Source organism: Sitodiplosis mosellana, unplaced genomic scaffold, assembly GCF_009176505.1.
Source record: "Sitodiplosis mosellana isolate CC-2019 unplaced genomic scaffold, AAFC_SMos_1.0 Smas_scaffold_3, whole genome shotgun sequence".
NCBI lineage: Eukaryota > Metazoa > Arthropoda > Insecta > Diptera > Cecidomyiidae > Sitodiplosis > Sitodiplosis mosellana.
Window position 1 is genome coordinate 3,095,450 of NW_022595246.1, and position 17,140 is coordinate 3,112,589.

The window sequence follows — 17,140 nt, forward strand, 5'->3', positions numbered from 1 at the left end:
GACTTTACTTTGCAAACTACGGAATTGATTGGGGAGTAATTGAATGAAACATCCCGCATTTATACTGCGAGCTTCATGAATTATAAAACATTTCATTATTATTCATGCCATTCATGTTCAATTGATAAGATTTTCCCGACATTGTGAATTCGTGGAATACTTTGCCGATGATAATGTAAATGCATGCTAAGGAGATTGCATATGAAGCTGAAAACTGGCGGAGGATACATAATATTGCCGGAAAGCCTACCATAAAGTCGTTTACATTACTAATTGAAATACATTCCGACAAATCACATTTCCAAGAATAATTCTATATGAGTGCGAAAATCATCACTTGGTGATGTTATGAATCAATTTCGTACATCTTCTTTATATGAATCAATATTTCTTTTGCATATTATTACAAATATTATACACATTCATTTGCAAATTTAATTAATTAGGCCTATAATTATAGGCTATGATTATAATTGTTGTTGTTGGTTTTTGCGAACTTCAAACGTTATATTTTTGTGTAGTTTCATTATAAATGTACACCGTGCCTTTTTGTACACGAAATCGCTTCCACACCACATCATACTTCCTAAGCGCCCACCAGCCAAATCGTTTTCCGTCTAAAATTGACGTATTTTCTATGCGTTAAAATGAAGTACATTTTACATTTTCGATTACGTTACAAGGAAATAATTCTAATAAAACAGTCAAAAGATTGAATGTAAATCGACCAGTTATTCAAATCGGCACAGTGCTTACATTGTAATGAAATTGTTCATAGCCGTAGCTTAATTGTCTGAGCTTAGAATCGAAATATCGATTTGCTAAAACTACTTCATTTATACAAATACTCATCAACTTGTTTTAAGTTCAACGTTACGAAAATGTAAGGAGGTATTCAATCTATTATATTCATCGATATAAATGAACGAGTAAACACAACCGATTTTTGTAATTGAGTCAAATGTCATTCATTTCAAATTGATAAGAAAATCGCGACTAAAATCCTATGAATAGCGTTCATTATTAAGTCTAATAATATACAATAATTAGTCGCATATCTATGGTTGTTTGAGATAGTGCTTTATTTTTCATTAGGTAAAATTCATCATCAAATGAATAAACTGATGACTTAACACTATAATTCTTTGATTTTTTTAATTCAAAATAAATAAACAACCAATACTTTCTTATCGGTTTATTGATCACAGTAGCGTCGTGTGATTAAATACATGTTTCCGTAGATTACACGCTAGGCAATAATATTTGGAATTATCACACATGATGAAGAGTTGTTGTGTTTTGATCGCTTTTATGTCTAGCAAACAGTTTCTTCCAAATCTGGGGATTTTTCGAGCCATCATTGACACCACATTCGATTTTGAGAATCAAACAAAATAAATTGTAAAGGTCAATCATTTGAATGGCTCGGATTCGTTTGCCTTTGGAAAATAGAGGTCCTTTTGCCAAGAAAAAAGCATTCATGTCGGGCTCGGCATTATCATAGCCATGTACTCCGTACCTACTTTCATTTGTAACTGAAATTCGAATGAGTATTAAATTTTAGAACTTTTTCAAAGGGAAAAAACTGGTAAAAATACGAAAACACTGGATCACTTACATGAAACGTTAAACTTCTTCCGATAATTTTGAGCTGCGATGACCATATCCTGGAATCCGTATCCACTGTCGGCTACAACAAGTATTGGTCCCATGCGTCTTCGATTGTGAGCATGCCATCGGGCAGGCAGATTATGCTCATTGTATACCTTGAAATGGCCATTTTGCTCAGCGCCTTTGGTTAAATTGGCAAATATCTCATGTTCCACGGCTAAATTGAACCAAGTGATAAATTTTGTCGTTACTTCTTGAAGGAAAAAGGTGGCATCTCTGCTTACTTAGATCCTTTGGCACAACTTGTAACACTGGCGTTGAACCATAGATATTGTAAGTATTGTTTGCCAAAAATACTGTGAAATCAATAAAATTTGACGGCGGCACACCAACCATTCCATGATCGGACAAATAAATAACATTGACACGATTTTGCAATTTGTGTTCAATCAATTTGTCCTCAATGTATCGAGTGAGATTATCTACTCTTGCTGCTGCATTCGTTATCTGTTGAAAGACAAGTGAATCAATTGCGAAACTTTATCGGATAATAATAAGAAAAAAAGAAAAACACGTGAAAACAAAGGTCGTACGTAATGTGAACTTTTTAATCACACCCATCACACATCAATAAATCAACATTGAGAAGGATTTGTATTGGCGGCAATATATTACAATGATGAGCTTACATGAATTGAGTTTGGTCCGTACATGTGCGATTGTTCATCGGGCTCTTCGATATACAACATGACCAGATTTGTTGGAGTTTGCTCGTGTGTAAACCAATTCATGATTGTATCGACTCGATCTTCAAATGGTATGCTTCCATTGTGTTCTTTTTGAAACGTACAGGATACTCCGTGGTATTCATAGCCACTTCCAGGCCATATGCAGCCAGAATGTCCACCTGCTTTCTCATTGGCGGACTAGAATCACAGAGAGATATTTTCATTTTTACTTCCTTTGAAAATGTCTAAAAAATTAAAACTCATGCTGCTTAAAAGACGAAACTTTCAGAATTGTTGCGTTGAAATTGTCGAAATATTACAAAGCAATTACAAAAAGTTTAAATGAATTTGTAAAAAACCTTATCCAGAACATACCCATATCGGTAATGTGCTTTCATTGTAATGGAACAGGTCAAAGCCATAATTTAAAAGTCCCCTCGTTGAATCATACACAGAATTCGCAAGTACTCCATGGTTTCCGGGATACAAACCCTGGAAATGTTTGAAGGTTAATTGGGTTAACACACTTGAATTCAATCACGAATATAGAAAATGTATGTCAATCGATGCGCATGAAAACAAGATTTGAAACAATAGTTGGACTTCAATTCAAATTGACTAAATGTTTAACTAATTAATAAATTTATATGAATAACTGAATAAATCAGATCGAATCGCGTCACTTACGGTGCCAATAGTAAAGTGATTGACAAACGTTTTCGTGGGAAAAACTGGGTACATATATCGCGCTGACGTTCCTTCCGATCGTAATTTCTTTAGAGTTGGTGTAACATTTCGATACAAGTAATCCGGTCGAAAACCATCATAGGAAACGATCAGCAATGCTGGTCCTGATTCAAATTCAGATTCAAATGATGCAGCTTCACATGATCCACGCAAAATATTTAAACATAATAATAAAACTACGCACGACACCGTCAACATCACAAACAAGTGTTTAACGCACACAATAGCTGAATCAAATGACGGCGCAACTGGGCAATCACCTACCTAATATTGCGAACAAAAAAACAACTCGAATCAATTATTTCCCCATGGGTAATCCACAGACTTTCAAACTCACATGCTACACTTTCATTATCTAAAGCAGCTTTTTTACACTTCAATCATGTGATATGATTGAAATTCTCGTGAGTCAAACGTTATTGAACAATAGCCACTTCATCATCACATGTATGAATTGACATGTGTGAACGATGATCATTTACGTTTTTCTCAGCAAAAAAAAATGAAATTCAGTTTAATTGCCATTTGTTTTAAATTTCAAAAAATCAATATATTTGCTTTAGATTAAATGAATAAAGAAACAAAGAAATGAAAATGCGCTTCGGATACTTTATTTGAATATTGTATACGAGAGATCAAGCAATTTCTTGGAAATAAGAAATTTATCGTGAATTCTGTTCCGCTTCATAGTCGAGAGCAACATTCACTTACGATATATTTTACAGAGAGCACTAAATGAACAAAAATAGCCTGTTATCACTGCGTTTGACTGTAAAGTGAGAAAACAAATGTTGTTCATGCGTACAGTCGCCGCAACGTTCACCAATCAAATGCCAAATTTATTCAAATTCGTTCGAATCAAAATTAATTTTATCATTCAGGAATGGGTGCGCATTGCCTTTTTAGTAAGAAGAATGAGCGTTTTTTAACTTAAAAAAACAGGCGAGACTTATGTAAAGGTTACATGTTGCCATTTTGATCAGTGAATCTTTTTTTTGCATGCAAAGTGTCCACCTGTGTGGAGTTGTTGCTGAAATAGCATTGCTGATGTCCAATCGTGTGTAAGAAAGTTTGTATTTACTTGCTTAGGCGCCGCCTGTAATTTTCAATTTTGCATTGATCAGAGAGAGAGAGAGAGGAAATGAAAATGTTACCGCGTCATCGAGTTCAACGTCTAAGATCGAATGATCGTCACAATGTTGACTCCCTCAAACAGCGTTAAACTTGTATTTCCAAACAGAAAAAGTTACACCATGGGAGATCTTTACTGATACTGGCCTGAATACGTATATTTTCGTATGTAAAAAAAACGAAATGTTGTTTGAGAATTGGCTCAGAATAAAATAATGAGCCATAATTAATATGCACGAATGGCGGGATGTCACATAAACATCTTCCATTCAAAAGTGTTAAAAAGGTGATGCAACTTCAGCTGACCGTATCGTCATATAGCAATGCGTTGCTTCTTTATTTATAAGAGAGGAGAAAAACTAATTAATAACAGAAAATAGTAATGTGGTAGAAATGCAAATAAGTTATTTGAAACAATATTTATTAACGTGTTTTTTTCTCGTCGATATATAGAAAAAAAACTTGATTTCTTCGGATTTGGCAGAGTTTTTGTCGCTACGAAAGTGACAAATGCATCATTGAAATATAAAAAAGACTCGATGTTATTGATCTCTTCGATGTTCTATGCACATGCTATCAAGCTATCACGTGAACAATTACTGTTTTGAAACGGATAATAAATAAATAAGCGGCCAATAACAGCTGTGATACGAAACCAAGTGGTTCAAAAGTCATAATGCTTCATGTTTTCGCTCAAACTCGTTTCTATCGGCTGAAAATTCAACTTAAACTAACGAAAGGAGAATGAAACAACAATTTGTTTTTTTTTTCATACTGATTTTGTTTTAAATCATGAATTTTTTCTTTAATCATTTCCAAATACAAAAATTGTCCATAAAATAAATTTTCGGTTTAGGTGATTAACAAAAATGCATATTCACGAAGTCATTCCGATCTTTGAATGGACCCCAATTTGAATTGTTTGTCTTATCCGATTTTTGGTTGTTTCTCGATGATGTTGAAGATGTTGACGACGATTTTGATGCCACCACCTGCTTTTGCAACGCAAAAAATCCATCACGCTTCGATTGCGAGTCTTTTCCATAACTGATACATGATGCATCGAAGTGATTTCCAAACTTTTCACCTTGAACCATTTTGTTGAATTTTTATTTTCCTTTTATTCCCGAATACCGCCAAGAAGATTATTAATGAAATTGAATTAAAATGCACTGTTAGAATCGATGGGGTAGCGCAATTTGGACGATTGATTCAAGGCACGTGCTGTATTTGTGTGAGTACTTGAAGCTCTAGATAATTGCCAGAGTTACCAGTTCGTGAACCTTTGCGTGATCCAAGATTTTTTCTCAACCTAGTGACGAAAGAGAAAGAACAAAATGTAATTTCAATGAATTTTTTTGTTTATTTTTATTATTTTAAATTCGGTGTGATTGAATAGTCTTTAGTGAACTATGGAAAGGTTGGTTTATGCTCAGCATTTTTCCCCAATTTTTTTTTTTCCATCAAACTCAAAATGACGATGTGTCGATAGAAAAAATTAAAACTTTTTTTTTATGTTTTTGTGCTAACACTTTATGAATTTCGTATTTTTTTTTTTTGCAAACAGAAGGTCACTTTTGGATAAGAAAAAAGGTTGAAAAATAGATATTTACCTTAAATTGGGTAGTACTTTATACTTGTCAATATTGCCGAATATCACTGACACCATTGACACCAAAATTTACTGTTCATTCCACGGTGAAAAAAAGAGACAAAATTTAACTTTTGGAATGTGCTGATTAGCCGAAGATTGTTTTTGAAGAAGAACTTTGCAATAGCTTGCAATATCCACGAAATTTCGAAAATGACTGACACTGATCTCAGCAGACGATGCTTTTATATGCTGACCGGTTCCCATCTCCACCGTTCGCTCGTTCGTTGTTTACGTCTTATTCAAATCAAAGTGAAACGAAAGATATGCACAGCAGTATGAGAACGTGACGATCGTCATGGTTTTTTTTCCATCTTAAATATTCATATCTAAGCTGGTATCAATAATCTATGACAATTTATTGGATCCAGAGCCTAGTTCATTGTGACATCAACTATCAACATGCGTCATGAGTCATAAGCGGCTCATCAAAAATTCGCCGGAAACATTTTAGGAGAAAACCAATTTGGGTTGTTTCCACAACATTTGACGACATCCTTCCGAATTTGGTTATGAGTTCCAACAAAACTAAGCTCTGAAAACTTGATTATAAAATCAAAAGCAAACCGTTTAGCCACCTGCTGAATACCTTTTAACATGACATCGAAAAATTCATTTTGAGTAAATACATAGAAGAATGGTAGAACAAAAGGAATGAAAAAAGAGACGAAATCGTATTTTTATTATTATTTATTCGAGAAGAGCGATACACTTTTACCACAAATAAAGGAATTCCTCTAATAAAACAAATCTTTGTATTTTAGTTTATACAAATTGTAAAGTTAAAAATAGGAATAAGTGTTGGTTGTATGGGTTTCTGTGAAAATAACGTTAAATTCTCACTACTGATCAAGGAGTAAAAATAAATCTACATCTCTTCTACAAGCGATTCAATTTTTATTATACAGCGCAATTTTGCTCATACAAGTATGCACACATTCACTGTTGTGATTCATGTTCATCTTGAATCCAAAGGTTTACAGCATTCCGTTTAGAATTAGCTGGTTGGTGATGAGAAAGGATGTGTGCAACTCAGTGAAAAAAAAACTGCTTGAACTTTCTATCCGTCAAGCGGGTTTTTTTTTGCAATGGAAATTTTCTCATTAAATAAAACACTTGCCACATCATCCTTCTCACCTTGAATTTATCGCAGAAATTTGCTTCTATGCAAATTGTGTGTTGCAAATTATTCCATCGGCTAGAATTTCATGAATATGCAATATAGAAAATCTTTGACACATTTGAAAACCAACCAAATGAAGCGGTTCAAAGCATATCATCGTTAAATCTAAGCGGAAAAAAATACATCGATATATAAAACCTATCGAAATTAAGATTGGTGCAGTTAATTCTCAAAAATAATGACCAACACTTTCGTTGAACATTTCTTTCCATTTCGTTCCATTTCTCTCTATCAATCATCTAGTCATTTTTTCTGTTTTGTTTTGTCCGAAATTATAAATTACATTACAATTAAGTTTAATGTTAAAATGGGAGTCAATCTATGTTGTCTTAATTATATTCAGTTAGATGCAGCTTGGGATTTTTTCCATGCGTAGTACATTTCCATCGGCTTGTTAACCTGTTGCGAAATGAAAGAAAAGGAATTGAATACAGTTAGTAAACCACTCAAAAGAATAGAAAACAGATGAAACATGATATAAATCTACACAAATGATTCATTCGTCATGTAGTTTACCTTCCAAATCTTCTCGTTAACTTGCTGAAGTGTTTGATTTCCGTTTAGAATGAGAAACTGGCCGGGCTGTGGAGCAATGTAAATACAAAAGTTCTGCAATCGTTCCGTAGCTGGCAATTCAGAATCAAGGTCAAGTGTGAGCCGCATGGCCAAATATTTGCTCAGATGCTCGACTACAAAGTAAAGAAACACATTGAATATTTTCATTAATATTACCAATTTGATTAATTATTTTGTTTAGTTTTGGGAAATTTCAAAAACAAAGTTAACGAAAAATCTTTGAATTTACGACTAAATCAACTGATTAAGAAAATTCACCGAGCACTAAATAAAATCAAAATCAAAAACACCGAAAAATCTACACAGCCAAAAAGCGATTCGTGTCATTTTTTTAAATTACCTGAAGCATTAGCCGTTGTTTTGAGATATCGTACAGAATTCTCTTTGAGTGCCTTAATTAAATTTTCGCCGGTCATTTCGTTTGGATGTGGTCTGAATATGAGTTCAATTTCATCGCTAACACCCAACTCCGATGTGCCTTCACCTTCTGTGTCCAAATTCGAATCGTTTCCATGGCTGTAATCAATTTCGCTGTTACTCTCAGATTCTTCGGATCGTTCGGATGCTGTCAAAATGGAGCGTGCACGTTTGATTTTACTGCCAGTGCCGCAGCTGCTAATGTTAGATGGTACGGGTGATGGTGTTGATCGAACCGACGGTGGATTCGATGCAAATCGTTGATTTGTCGATCCGGCTGCTGTTGATGAACTTTCGTCGGCATTTTGATTCGTCGAACCAGCGTTCGAATTTTCTGCATTGCGCGCTTCAGCTTCCAATTGTTTCTTTGTACGTTGTTGCCGATGTTGTGATTGCAATTTAATACCTTCGGTAATCGAATTCACTAAAGCCGTCCGTGATTGGCTCTGATTGAATTTTGCCAAAACTCGTTCTTGATGCGCTTCGTATTCATCGCGGCTGGGGTAAATTTTCGAAATGAGCAAATCAAAATTGGGATCTGGTCGAAGTGAGCGTTTGGAAACGAGTTTTTTACGACATGTTGGACATTCTTTGTTTCCCGATCGCAGTGCCGTAATGATGCAGTCCGAACAAAAGCGATGTAAACACTCTTTGGTCGTCATGGTCTTTTTCAGCATATCCAAACAAATCGGGCACATCAGTTCACTATGCAAACTACGTGGTGACACCGCAATTTCGGTATTATCGGTGATTGCCTCTTGTGGCTGCCGATTCAATTCGTACAACGATAAATCCCATGTTTTATTTTGCAATGATTCAATCGAAGCCATTTTGCACGAACAAAAACCAATCTGGCTCACTTTCCAAATGACATTAAATGTTTACGTATCGAACGAGAGAAAAAAACACTCAATTGCTTTTTGCATCAACGATTGACGAATGGCTGTGGTTCTTTTGTTTCTTCTGGCCAACACACACCGTTTTTTCTTTGCTTTAATACACTTTCCCACTTGAAATCACCATTTAATCTATGATTGACACGGAAAACAAACGATTCCGGTGCAAAAGATTTGGAAAACAGGTCAAACGACGATGTTTCCTTTTGCCTAAAGACACAAAAATAATGCACAATGAATGCTGTGTGCGTGGTTTGTCTAAATGTTTTCTGTAGCTGTCACTTGCGGTGTATAGCTTGTTTTCATTATCTCCACTTTTCGACGCAGCGGTTCATGTATGTTTTGTACCGGTTCGCAGCGACTGTCAAATGCTTCAGTGTGTGTGGATAGCGCCATTTTTAAACTGTTCATTTTCGCTGATTCGGCACATTTTCAAATGCTCCTTCCACACTGAATGTGTTCAGTCGCACGCGGATTTCCTTTGAGTACACACATTTCATGGATCAAGTTGAATTCTCGTTCAAATGATTTTTAAACGTTCATTTTAATTAAATTCGAATAAATAATACACAAGTGTCTGAAAAAAGTGATGTAAACCATGGAATTGAATAGAAAAATTCAAATCGAAATTTGCAACATCGAGGACTCGCAGATGTTTTGGTTCCGTGCAGCGTCCGATGTGGAAAAAATTCAATCGCGTTTGGAAAAATATTTAGAAAAATGTGATAAGAAACAAAATTACGCACCGAAAATTGGCGACATAGCCATTGTGAATGTGTACAATGAATATTTCATTGTCCGCGTTAAAACAACTGTTGTTTCGAATCTAGTGAAAGTGTCTATTCTTCAAAATGGCCATAAAGTTTGGGTCAAACCCGAGAATATTATTGAACTGAAAGATCAGTCATTGGTTAATCTGGTGCTCGTTTCAACTCTCCTACGGGGATCAGTAACTGGTGTTCGACCCGCAGAATCCGTATGAAAAATTTAATTTTTCTGATTTTCAAGAATTTTCTTCAATTCTATTGAATTGTGATTAAAAAAAATTTCATCGTCTGCATATGATCGTCAAGTTGCATTTGTTTGAGCATTTTTTTTCTCGCATAAGTCGCATAAAATCTGTGTATTTATGGGTTTCTGCAATTCAAAGAAAGCGTTTCTGCCTGTTGATTGCTATGTTAACGGCGTATGAAATAAACAGTGTGATATATGACACCACGAGTTTAGTTCGTGATTGTTGTTTGCACCGCTGTGTGTGTGTGAGAGAGTTGAAATGAAAGTGAAAACCATGCGACTACAAACAACGCAGTAAAAAGGATTTGAACATAATTAACATTGCACGGAATGTTTGGCTGTAGCATTGTTTACACTTCATGTTGTTTATTCAGTTTTATTCGCTCTCACTCACATGGGTCATGCGGCATAACTTTAGGAGTTTTTTTTTTCTATCGAATTCTTTCATCATTTTTTTTCTATCGAATTTGACTTGCTCGAATAATCTTATTTTCTGTCATTCCCGCTAATTTCAGATATTGATCAATAGTAGTCCTAAAACCGTGAAAACTCCGAAGTGGTCATCACAAAGCATTCAGATGCTCAAAGATTACATCAAATTATCGGCTGTGGTGTATTTTCAAGCCACCGAAGAGATTGACAAAATGCACTTTGGTGGAATATTAACATTTGAAGTGGATTTTTCAAAATCGCTGATCACTGCGAAACTAGCCATACGTAAGTCTTTCTATCGCATTTTATTGGATCTTTGCGTAAATTGTTGAGTGACAATATTCAAAATTGGTTCACAGCTAAAGGAGGTATTGATGATGAAGTTGATGGAATTGAACCCGACTTCTTGCTTGGAAAAGGTAAATTTTTGTGTTGGCTAAATAAAATGGCGCATTATGCTGAATATTCCATTTTCAATCATAGATGTGTCAGATGACAATAGTGATACCCATCCGATTATCAGTAGCAACAGAGGGAGTACACCGAAAGGTAAATTTGCATTTCAAGTGGAAATTCGGAGAATAAACAGTTTGAAAACTAATACGTATGATTCAATTAGATTCCAATTCATTGGACAAATCCGACTCATCTTCACTGGAAAAATCAGATTCATCGTCATGGGCCAATGAAATTGAAGAGTTAAGCGAACAGTCCGAGTTATCGAATGGCTCTAGTGACGTGACACAGCCGAGTGAAGAATACAGTGAATCGATAATCGTGAATGAAGAAATTGAAGAAATGGAACAATTGAACCGTCTATTGTTGAATGTGAAATTATCACCAATAATGGAACACAGCCGAGAGGACGGTATACACGATTGGAAAATGTCATCCAAATTCAAAATAAGCACATATTTTTGTTTTCATATTCAACAGATGAACTGACAATGACATCGTGTGTTGATAGCTGTGATGTGAATTCGTATTTGTACGAAAATAGTGAAACTGAAGATGAACCCGAACAATATGAATATGAATGGTCACAGAGAATCGAAAAAGAAAGGTCAATCAATGCGGAAAATAATCTAAAAAGTGTGATGATCGAACATTTACTACGAAATGCGACTCTATCAGAGCAAGAGCCATATGTGTACAGCGAACAGAAGAATGATCCGGATAAGAATTTGCCATACTCCGCGTCATATAGCAAAGCTTTGAAACGCCTCAACAAAGAGTATCCAGTACAAGGAATTATTTGGCCATACCTTAAATCTGGACGATCGTCGATTCTAATCGGAAATACCGATTTTTATCCACATTTACTCTACTTGCCGCCAATTTTCAATTTGGTTAAGGTAACTTCTTAAGCTCTTCGATGACTTGAACATAAATGAGCCATCATTGATTTCATCCATACATTTTATTTTCATTTCAAGATGTTGGAAGACCTCACCAAACCAAAAATCAAAGGACCAAATGTGGTTATTTTTGCATCGAACTGCCAAGAGGCCAAGGAAATTCGACAAATTTGCTCCTGTTTTCTCAAAGAGGATTCCGTATATACTGATGCCGAAGACTATTCAATGGCATTCAATGTGAGTGATTATTTTATTAATATAATCAAAATTTACATGCAAATTTAGGACAAAAACCATGTTTATTCAAATCGATTTACTCAATTTAACTTCATTTGCGATGAATCGACTCAATTTACATTTTTTGCTTGCAAACAGGAAAGAAAGTACGAAAGATGTGACATTTACGTATCGTTAATGAGTCGTATCAGTCATGATCCCGAAAACATTCCCAAATCCACACAACGGATTATTTTGAACAATTTTGATTCCATATCAAGCGAAAAGCGCCAAAGAATTGTCAGCTCAGTGCTAAGTCTGGATGTTAACGTAGGTTCTCATTCAACAAGGAGTAGCCAACATTTCGTTTCATTATTTTACCCTACTTTCAGGTGGTTGTTACATCTCGACACTACGTTGAGGAGTTACGAATGTTATTCGATCAAATTCCAAATGTGTTCGTGTCAATCGAATCATACTTTGACCTCTACTATTTTTCGTCGAAGAAGAAAGGTTCTCGTGTCACTGAGATTCGAATTTTCGACTCGGATTCAAAGGACAAACAATTGTTGAAACTTACAGGTAAGCGTTTATCGACAAAAATCTTCAATGAAACAATCATTTCTTAGGGAGAAATTAACTATACAGAAAAAAATTTAATTTCAGATAAAATTTCGTTTTTAAAACCACATAAAGTCGTCATCGCATGCTCCAGCGCTGAAAAAGCCGAAAATTTAGCGAAAATACTATGGTCTGATTACGCTATTGAAACAATTCTGAACCAAAGTATGTGTCTGATCACAATGAAGAAGTAGATCATGAAATAATTTTTGTTTTCAAATTTTAGAACCTTTTGGAGGCGCACCAAAAGTCTTGATCTGCTCTGATGATCAACTCGTAAAATTTGACGTAAGAAATGCTAATCACATCATTCACTATGATCTGCCGGAAAATTTCGAGACTTTTTGTCGTCGCTATTCGGTGTTGCGGTCGTATTTAGACTTTGAGGTATTTTCTTTATTTTTTCCCGATTTTTCTCTTGAATTTGGTTCATAATGTTGAGTTTTTTTTTCGTCTTCAACCATACAGTCCACAAGTACAGTGAAACCAGTGTCATTTATTATGGAGACTTTGGATTACGAATTCGATAAGAAAGTGCGGTTGCTCTTAGTCATGCTATTCCGTGAATATGGTTATACTATCACGCCGCCAAAATATAAAAAGGTTCTTCTGGTGAGTTTACATCGAATCCATTCACTTTATGATTATTTACTTGTGCCAGACGTAAAGCGATCCCATGTTCATAACCAAGAAAAATATTTTTTTTTTCATTCGTATAGGACAAACTTCGTCGAATGCACTTAGATGCCCCGTTGTGTTTGAATATTACAACCGCGTACACAGATGTGGGTCATTTGATCGATTGCGAAAATAGGCATTGCTTTGACGACTATGCCAAATATGGTGAATCGGTATTTCAAGAGCCGAGAACAAGCCAAGTTCAAATACTTGAAGTATTTTCACCGGTGTGCTTCTCCGTTCGAATTTTGAAATCTAGAGGCACCGAAACAAACGAGTGGCAACAACACTTTTCACCAGATGCATTCCGCCAATTCAACAAAGAATTCACCAAACTCTACGCAAACGACTTTGCACCCGTCTATGATTCGAGTAAGCTAAACGACAATGCATTGTATGTACTGCGAGATGGCAATGAGTTTTACCGCTGTCGCATCTTGACCAAGAGGTGAGTCAAACACACAATCCATGCGTTGTTTTTCTATTCTTTTTTGGGTTTTCTTTTCGACTTACTGAAAATGACTGACTAAAGTGCATTTTTCATGACGAAAAAAAAAATCAATCAGAAACTTCATTCTCCCAAAGAAACAGTTCTTTGAAAGAAATTTTCTTTCTTTTTTTGCATTTCATTCCATTCTCTTCCGTTTTGCTCACATTTCAGCAACAATGGAACGCAATTGCGAGTACGTCTCGTCGACTTTGGAAAATACTGCGACGCAAATGTGTCAAACATTGGTATTATGCAATTGAATCATACGCAATTTCCGCCTCAATCGTCAGACTTGTGTTTATTGAATGTGGTCCCATGGAACAAATCACGGTGGGAAGATTACGATACATCTTATGCATTGAATACACTGTTCAGTTGGAATGAATTGGGAACGCTTGGCATATTTGAAACGATCATTCTGTGGGGAGTGCAGCCCGAAATAATGTTCGCATTGAATCTATTTGTGCCCGACGACGGTAACTACGTGGATATTATCACACAAAAAGGGATTGCCGCCATCAAAAATAATATCGAAGATTTTGAAGATTTTTTCCAACATGCCATACAACAAAAAATCCTCACTGTCGACCAACGCAACAATATCCAACAATCTTTACAATAAGTTTTAAAGTTATTGTCAAAAAACTTTACCATAAGTTTAGCATACATTGTATGTGTGGGTTTTTAACGAAAAACTTTTCGAATAACCACAAATAAAGCTTGCATGCTTCTCTTTATGTCAGTTAGTAATTATACGAAAATGTAACTCTAGTTAACCCTAAGATCGTGTTTGAGGTCCTCAGCGCAATGTTCAACTAAAAAACGCATAAATTATAATCAAACTTTTCATGAAAAATTCGCATTTTTGCAAAAAAAATTGCTTTTTTCACGTAATTGATAACGAAATGGGATCTTTAGGAATATTGCACTACTTTATCTACCATATAATTACGCTGAAGACAGATATTTCTTATCTCTTATCAGTCTTCGTACAAAATACATTACTGGCGTTCAGAGCCTCAAAACACGGAAATAGGTTGGCTACACTATACACAATCATAGGGTTAAGTGAGCGAGTGAGTGCATAACGTAAAACGTATGAAGATGAATGCAACAAAAACGTGTGCATTGAAACAATCGATTTGATTCAATGCAAAGCATCTTTGCGCTTATAACATGAGGAAATTGTAAGTTGAAAAGAATGAGAGCAAAAAAAACACAATGTGGAAAATGCAGTACACAAATAAAAATTACTATATTTTACGTTTCTTATATAAAATGTATTTTGGTTTTATGTAAGAATTTTCCCGCATTGTGATAAGGTTGCAGCGAGTGTGATGAGTGCCAAAAAATACAAATAGCACAAACAACAAACAGAGTAGGTACAATATTCTCTGTGCACATGGAACAAAACAATGAAACGTTTGAAGTCGATTGAAGCAGAAACAATGAGCACGAGAGACGGCTGCAGTCTAAATCTCAGAACGATTCAGAAAAGGTCAAATGGAAAGAATCAATATACACACAAAGACATTATGAGCACAGAAGACAATGAGCATTGAGCAGCTCGCCAGCTCTGTGACTCATTTGGAGATTGAGCAACGTTGCGCCTGTGGACAAAGCGAATGGACAAAGAGCAATCGAAACATATTGGCAGTAGAGCAAACTGGGAATAAGGCAGCATCCCATCACATGAATACAAACCGAGAAAGAAACAACTGAAATGTACACAATCCTCTATCCAGTTTCCATAAAAAGTAACGTTTGCGCTGAACGAGAAATAGACAAAAGCAAAATGACTTTGTGGCGCCAAAATTATATCTCTTGTACCAAATGTCTACGACTTGAAGATGGAAGTTGTTGGTGTTGTTGTTTGTGTTGGAAACCAGATAGAGAACGGGAGAGAGAGAGAGAGAGAGAGCGAACGAATGGTGAAAAATGATGGGCGAATTAAGTCGTTTCAATAAATAAAACCACACACTGTGGTTTGATATAGGCATTGTCAGGCGATACACATAAAATTCGAACCTTCCCTCCTTTTAATTAAATGGTGTGATAAAAACAAAGACAATCAAAATGTAATGAATGTGTGTATCGCTAACCAAAAGTCAGACAAGAAAAACAACAACAGCAGCAAACAACAACCCAAAGACCATTGGCAACAAAAGCGAAATCATTATTATGATATGTACTTATATGGATTCATTTGTGTGCCGCTGCCGCGACTCTTCTCAGTCTCTCGAAGCGTGAAATTGCAATCAGTGCATTGCAAATTCTTACGTAATGAAACCCATATGGGTAGCAAAGGCCTGCATAACATCTATTGCTGCTGCTGCTGCTGCTCTTCGTTTGTCGATTGAGCGTGAGTTGGTGGATTGCATAGAGCGCGAATGAGTATCATCATTTGAATGCTGCTCATCAGGTATACGAAGAGCAGTGAGAGAGTCGAGTGGAAAATGAGAACCAAATGTAGACAGAGAGAGAGAGGGGGAGAGCGCAAAAGAGAGAAAATGAGAGCGCACCATATGAAGACATTATCAATTCACATTGTGGCAGCCTAATAATCCAGTGTGAAAATGTGTTATGGGTGTGCCATGGCATTGTGTGTGCGCGCTCTGTTTGTTTGTGTTTCATTTCTCTTGGAATGAAACATCGAACGAACTGAAAGGGAAAGAAGACGACGGAAAAAACTCCTGGGTTTTTTTATGCTGTCGATTCCAATGGATTGTCGGGTTCTCTGCTCGATGCTCGATTTTTTCTTTGTGTCTTTTTCCCACTGGCAGCAGCAGCAGCAGCAGCAGAAGCGACGCATTGGCACAGACCATATGCATGTCAATCTCTAACACCATTTCAAATATGCACACATGCGCACGTTCAGCCGTACACGGCACGCTGAGCACATTTAGGAAGGAAAAAACAGAATTCATTCGAAATATCATCAACAACAACAGCAGCAGCCAGCCATAGAGCAACCAAAATCGTGAGATTTCTAAAAAACAATTACATGCAAATGCGAAACTAAATTGCTCACATTTAAAAAAAAAAGATAATTGTTTTGTATAGTCAAGGAAGCCCGCACAGAACGATGTTAAGTTGGGCCTCTTTTAAAAAAGTTAAGTTAATTTTATTATATTACATTTGTAATCCCACGCTGAACATTTGGCCCGAGAGATCGGAGTCAGTTGCTATTTGAACGCAGCGCATACACGCAGTGCATACACAAGGGGAAGTGTGCATGAGAACCACTGTCACGGATTGCTAGCTCTACGTTAATATTTAGAATGGCTGAACAAAAACGAAAGAATGAAAACGAAGAGCGCGACTGATATACAAACAGAACCAACACAAGCGCACTTCGACATGAGATGCGTTCTCTCTTTTCCGAGGCCTC

At 36.0% G+C, this 17,140-nt stretch overlaps 4 protein-coding genes across 5 annotated transcripts; 1 reads left to right on the forward strand and 3 right to left on the reverse strand.

Annotated features, from left to right (window-relative positions):
* Positions 1 to 1,182: 1,182 nt before the first annotated feature.
* LOC129565568 (ectonucleotide pyrophosphatase/phosphodiesterase family member 5-like) lies at positions 1,183 to 3,574 on the reverse strand. Of its 2 annotated transcripts, none has more exons than XM_055440577.1 (7): positions 3,424 to 3,574; positions 3,027 to 3,350; positions 2,715 to 2,831; positions 2,301 to 2,537; positions 1,896 to 2,118; positions 1,619 to 1,828; positions 1,183 to 1,535 (listed from the first exon to the last, which is right to left on the reverse strand). In XM_055440577.1, exons 2-7 carry the CDS (start codon positions 3,282 to 3,284, stop codon positions 1,273 to 1,275), a joined length of 1,308 nt encoding a protein of 435 aa, XP_055296552.1. In that variant the 5' UTR covers positions 3,285 to 3,350; positions 3,424 to 3,574; the 3' UTR covers positions 1,183 to 1,272. The 2 variants fall into 2 exon arrangements, with proteins under 2 accessions (XP_055296552.1, XP_055296553.1); XM_055440578.1 differs by having other exon boundaries at positions 3,027 to 3,220; positions 3,351 to 3,574.
* A 1,399-nt stretch (positions 3,575 to 4,973) lies between these two features.
* LOC129565665 (uncharacterized) lies at positions 4,974 to 5,886 on the reverse strand. Its single transcript, XM_055440776.1, has 2 exons — positions 5,831 to 5,886; positions 4,974 to 5,529 (listed from the first exon to the last, which is right to left on the reverse strand). The coding sequence occupies exons 1-2, from the start codon at positions 5,884 to 5,886 to the stop codon at positions 5,430 to 5,432; spliced, it is 156 nt and encodes a 51-aa protein (XP_055296751.1). The 3' UTR covers positions 4,974 to 5,429.
* Positions 5,887 to 6,545: 659 nt separating this feature from the next.
* On the reverse strand, positions 6,546 to 9,396 carry LOC129565495 (E3 ubiquitin-protein ligase RING1). Its single transcript, XM_055440446.1, has 3 exons — positions 7,968 to 9,396; positions 7,568 to 7,740; positions 6,546 to 7,450 (listed from the first exon to the last, which is right to left on the reverse strand). The coding sequence occupies exons 1-3, from the start codon at positions 8,872 to 8,874 to the stop codon at positions 7,391 to 7,393; spliced, it is 1,140 nt and encodes a 379-aa protein (XP_055296421.1). The 5' UTR covers positions 8,875 to 9,396; the 3' UTR covers positions 6,546 to 7,390.
* On the forward strand, positions 9,367 to 15,028 carry LOC129565494 (putative ATP-dependent RNA helicase TDRD12). Its single transcript, XM_055440445.1, has 14 exons — positions 9,367 to 9,916; positions 10,470 to 10,671; positions 10,746 to 10,805; positions 10,870 to 10,935; positions 11,006 to 11,254; positions 11,323 to 11,741; positions 11,823 to 11,981; positions 12,120 to 12,290; positions 12,353 to 12,542; positions 12,627 to 12,746; positions 12,808 to 12,968; positions 13,050 to 13,193; positions 13,301 to 13,707; positions 13,921 to 15,028. The coding sequence occupies exons 1-14, from the start codon at positions 9,539 to 9,541 to the stop codon at positions 14,369 to 14,371; spliced, it is 3,177 nt and encodes a 1,058-aa protein (XP_055296420.1). The 5' UTR covers positions 9,367 to 9,538; the 3' UTR covers positions 14,372 to 15,028.
* The last annotated feature ends 2,112 nt before the right edge of the window (positions 15,029 to 17,140 follow it).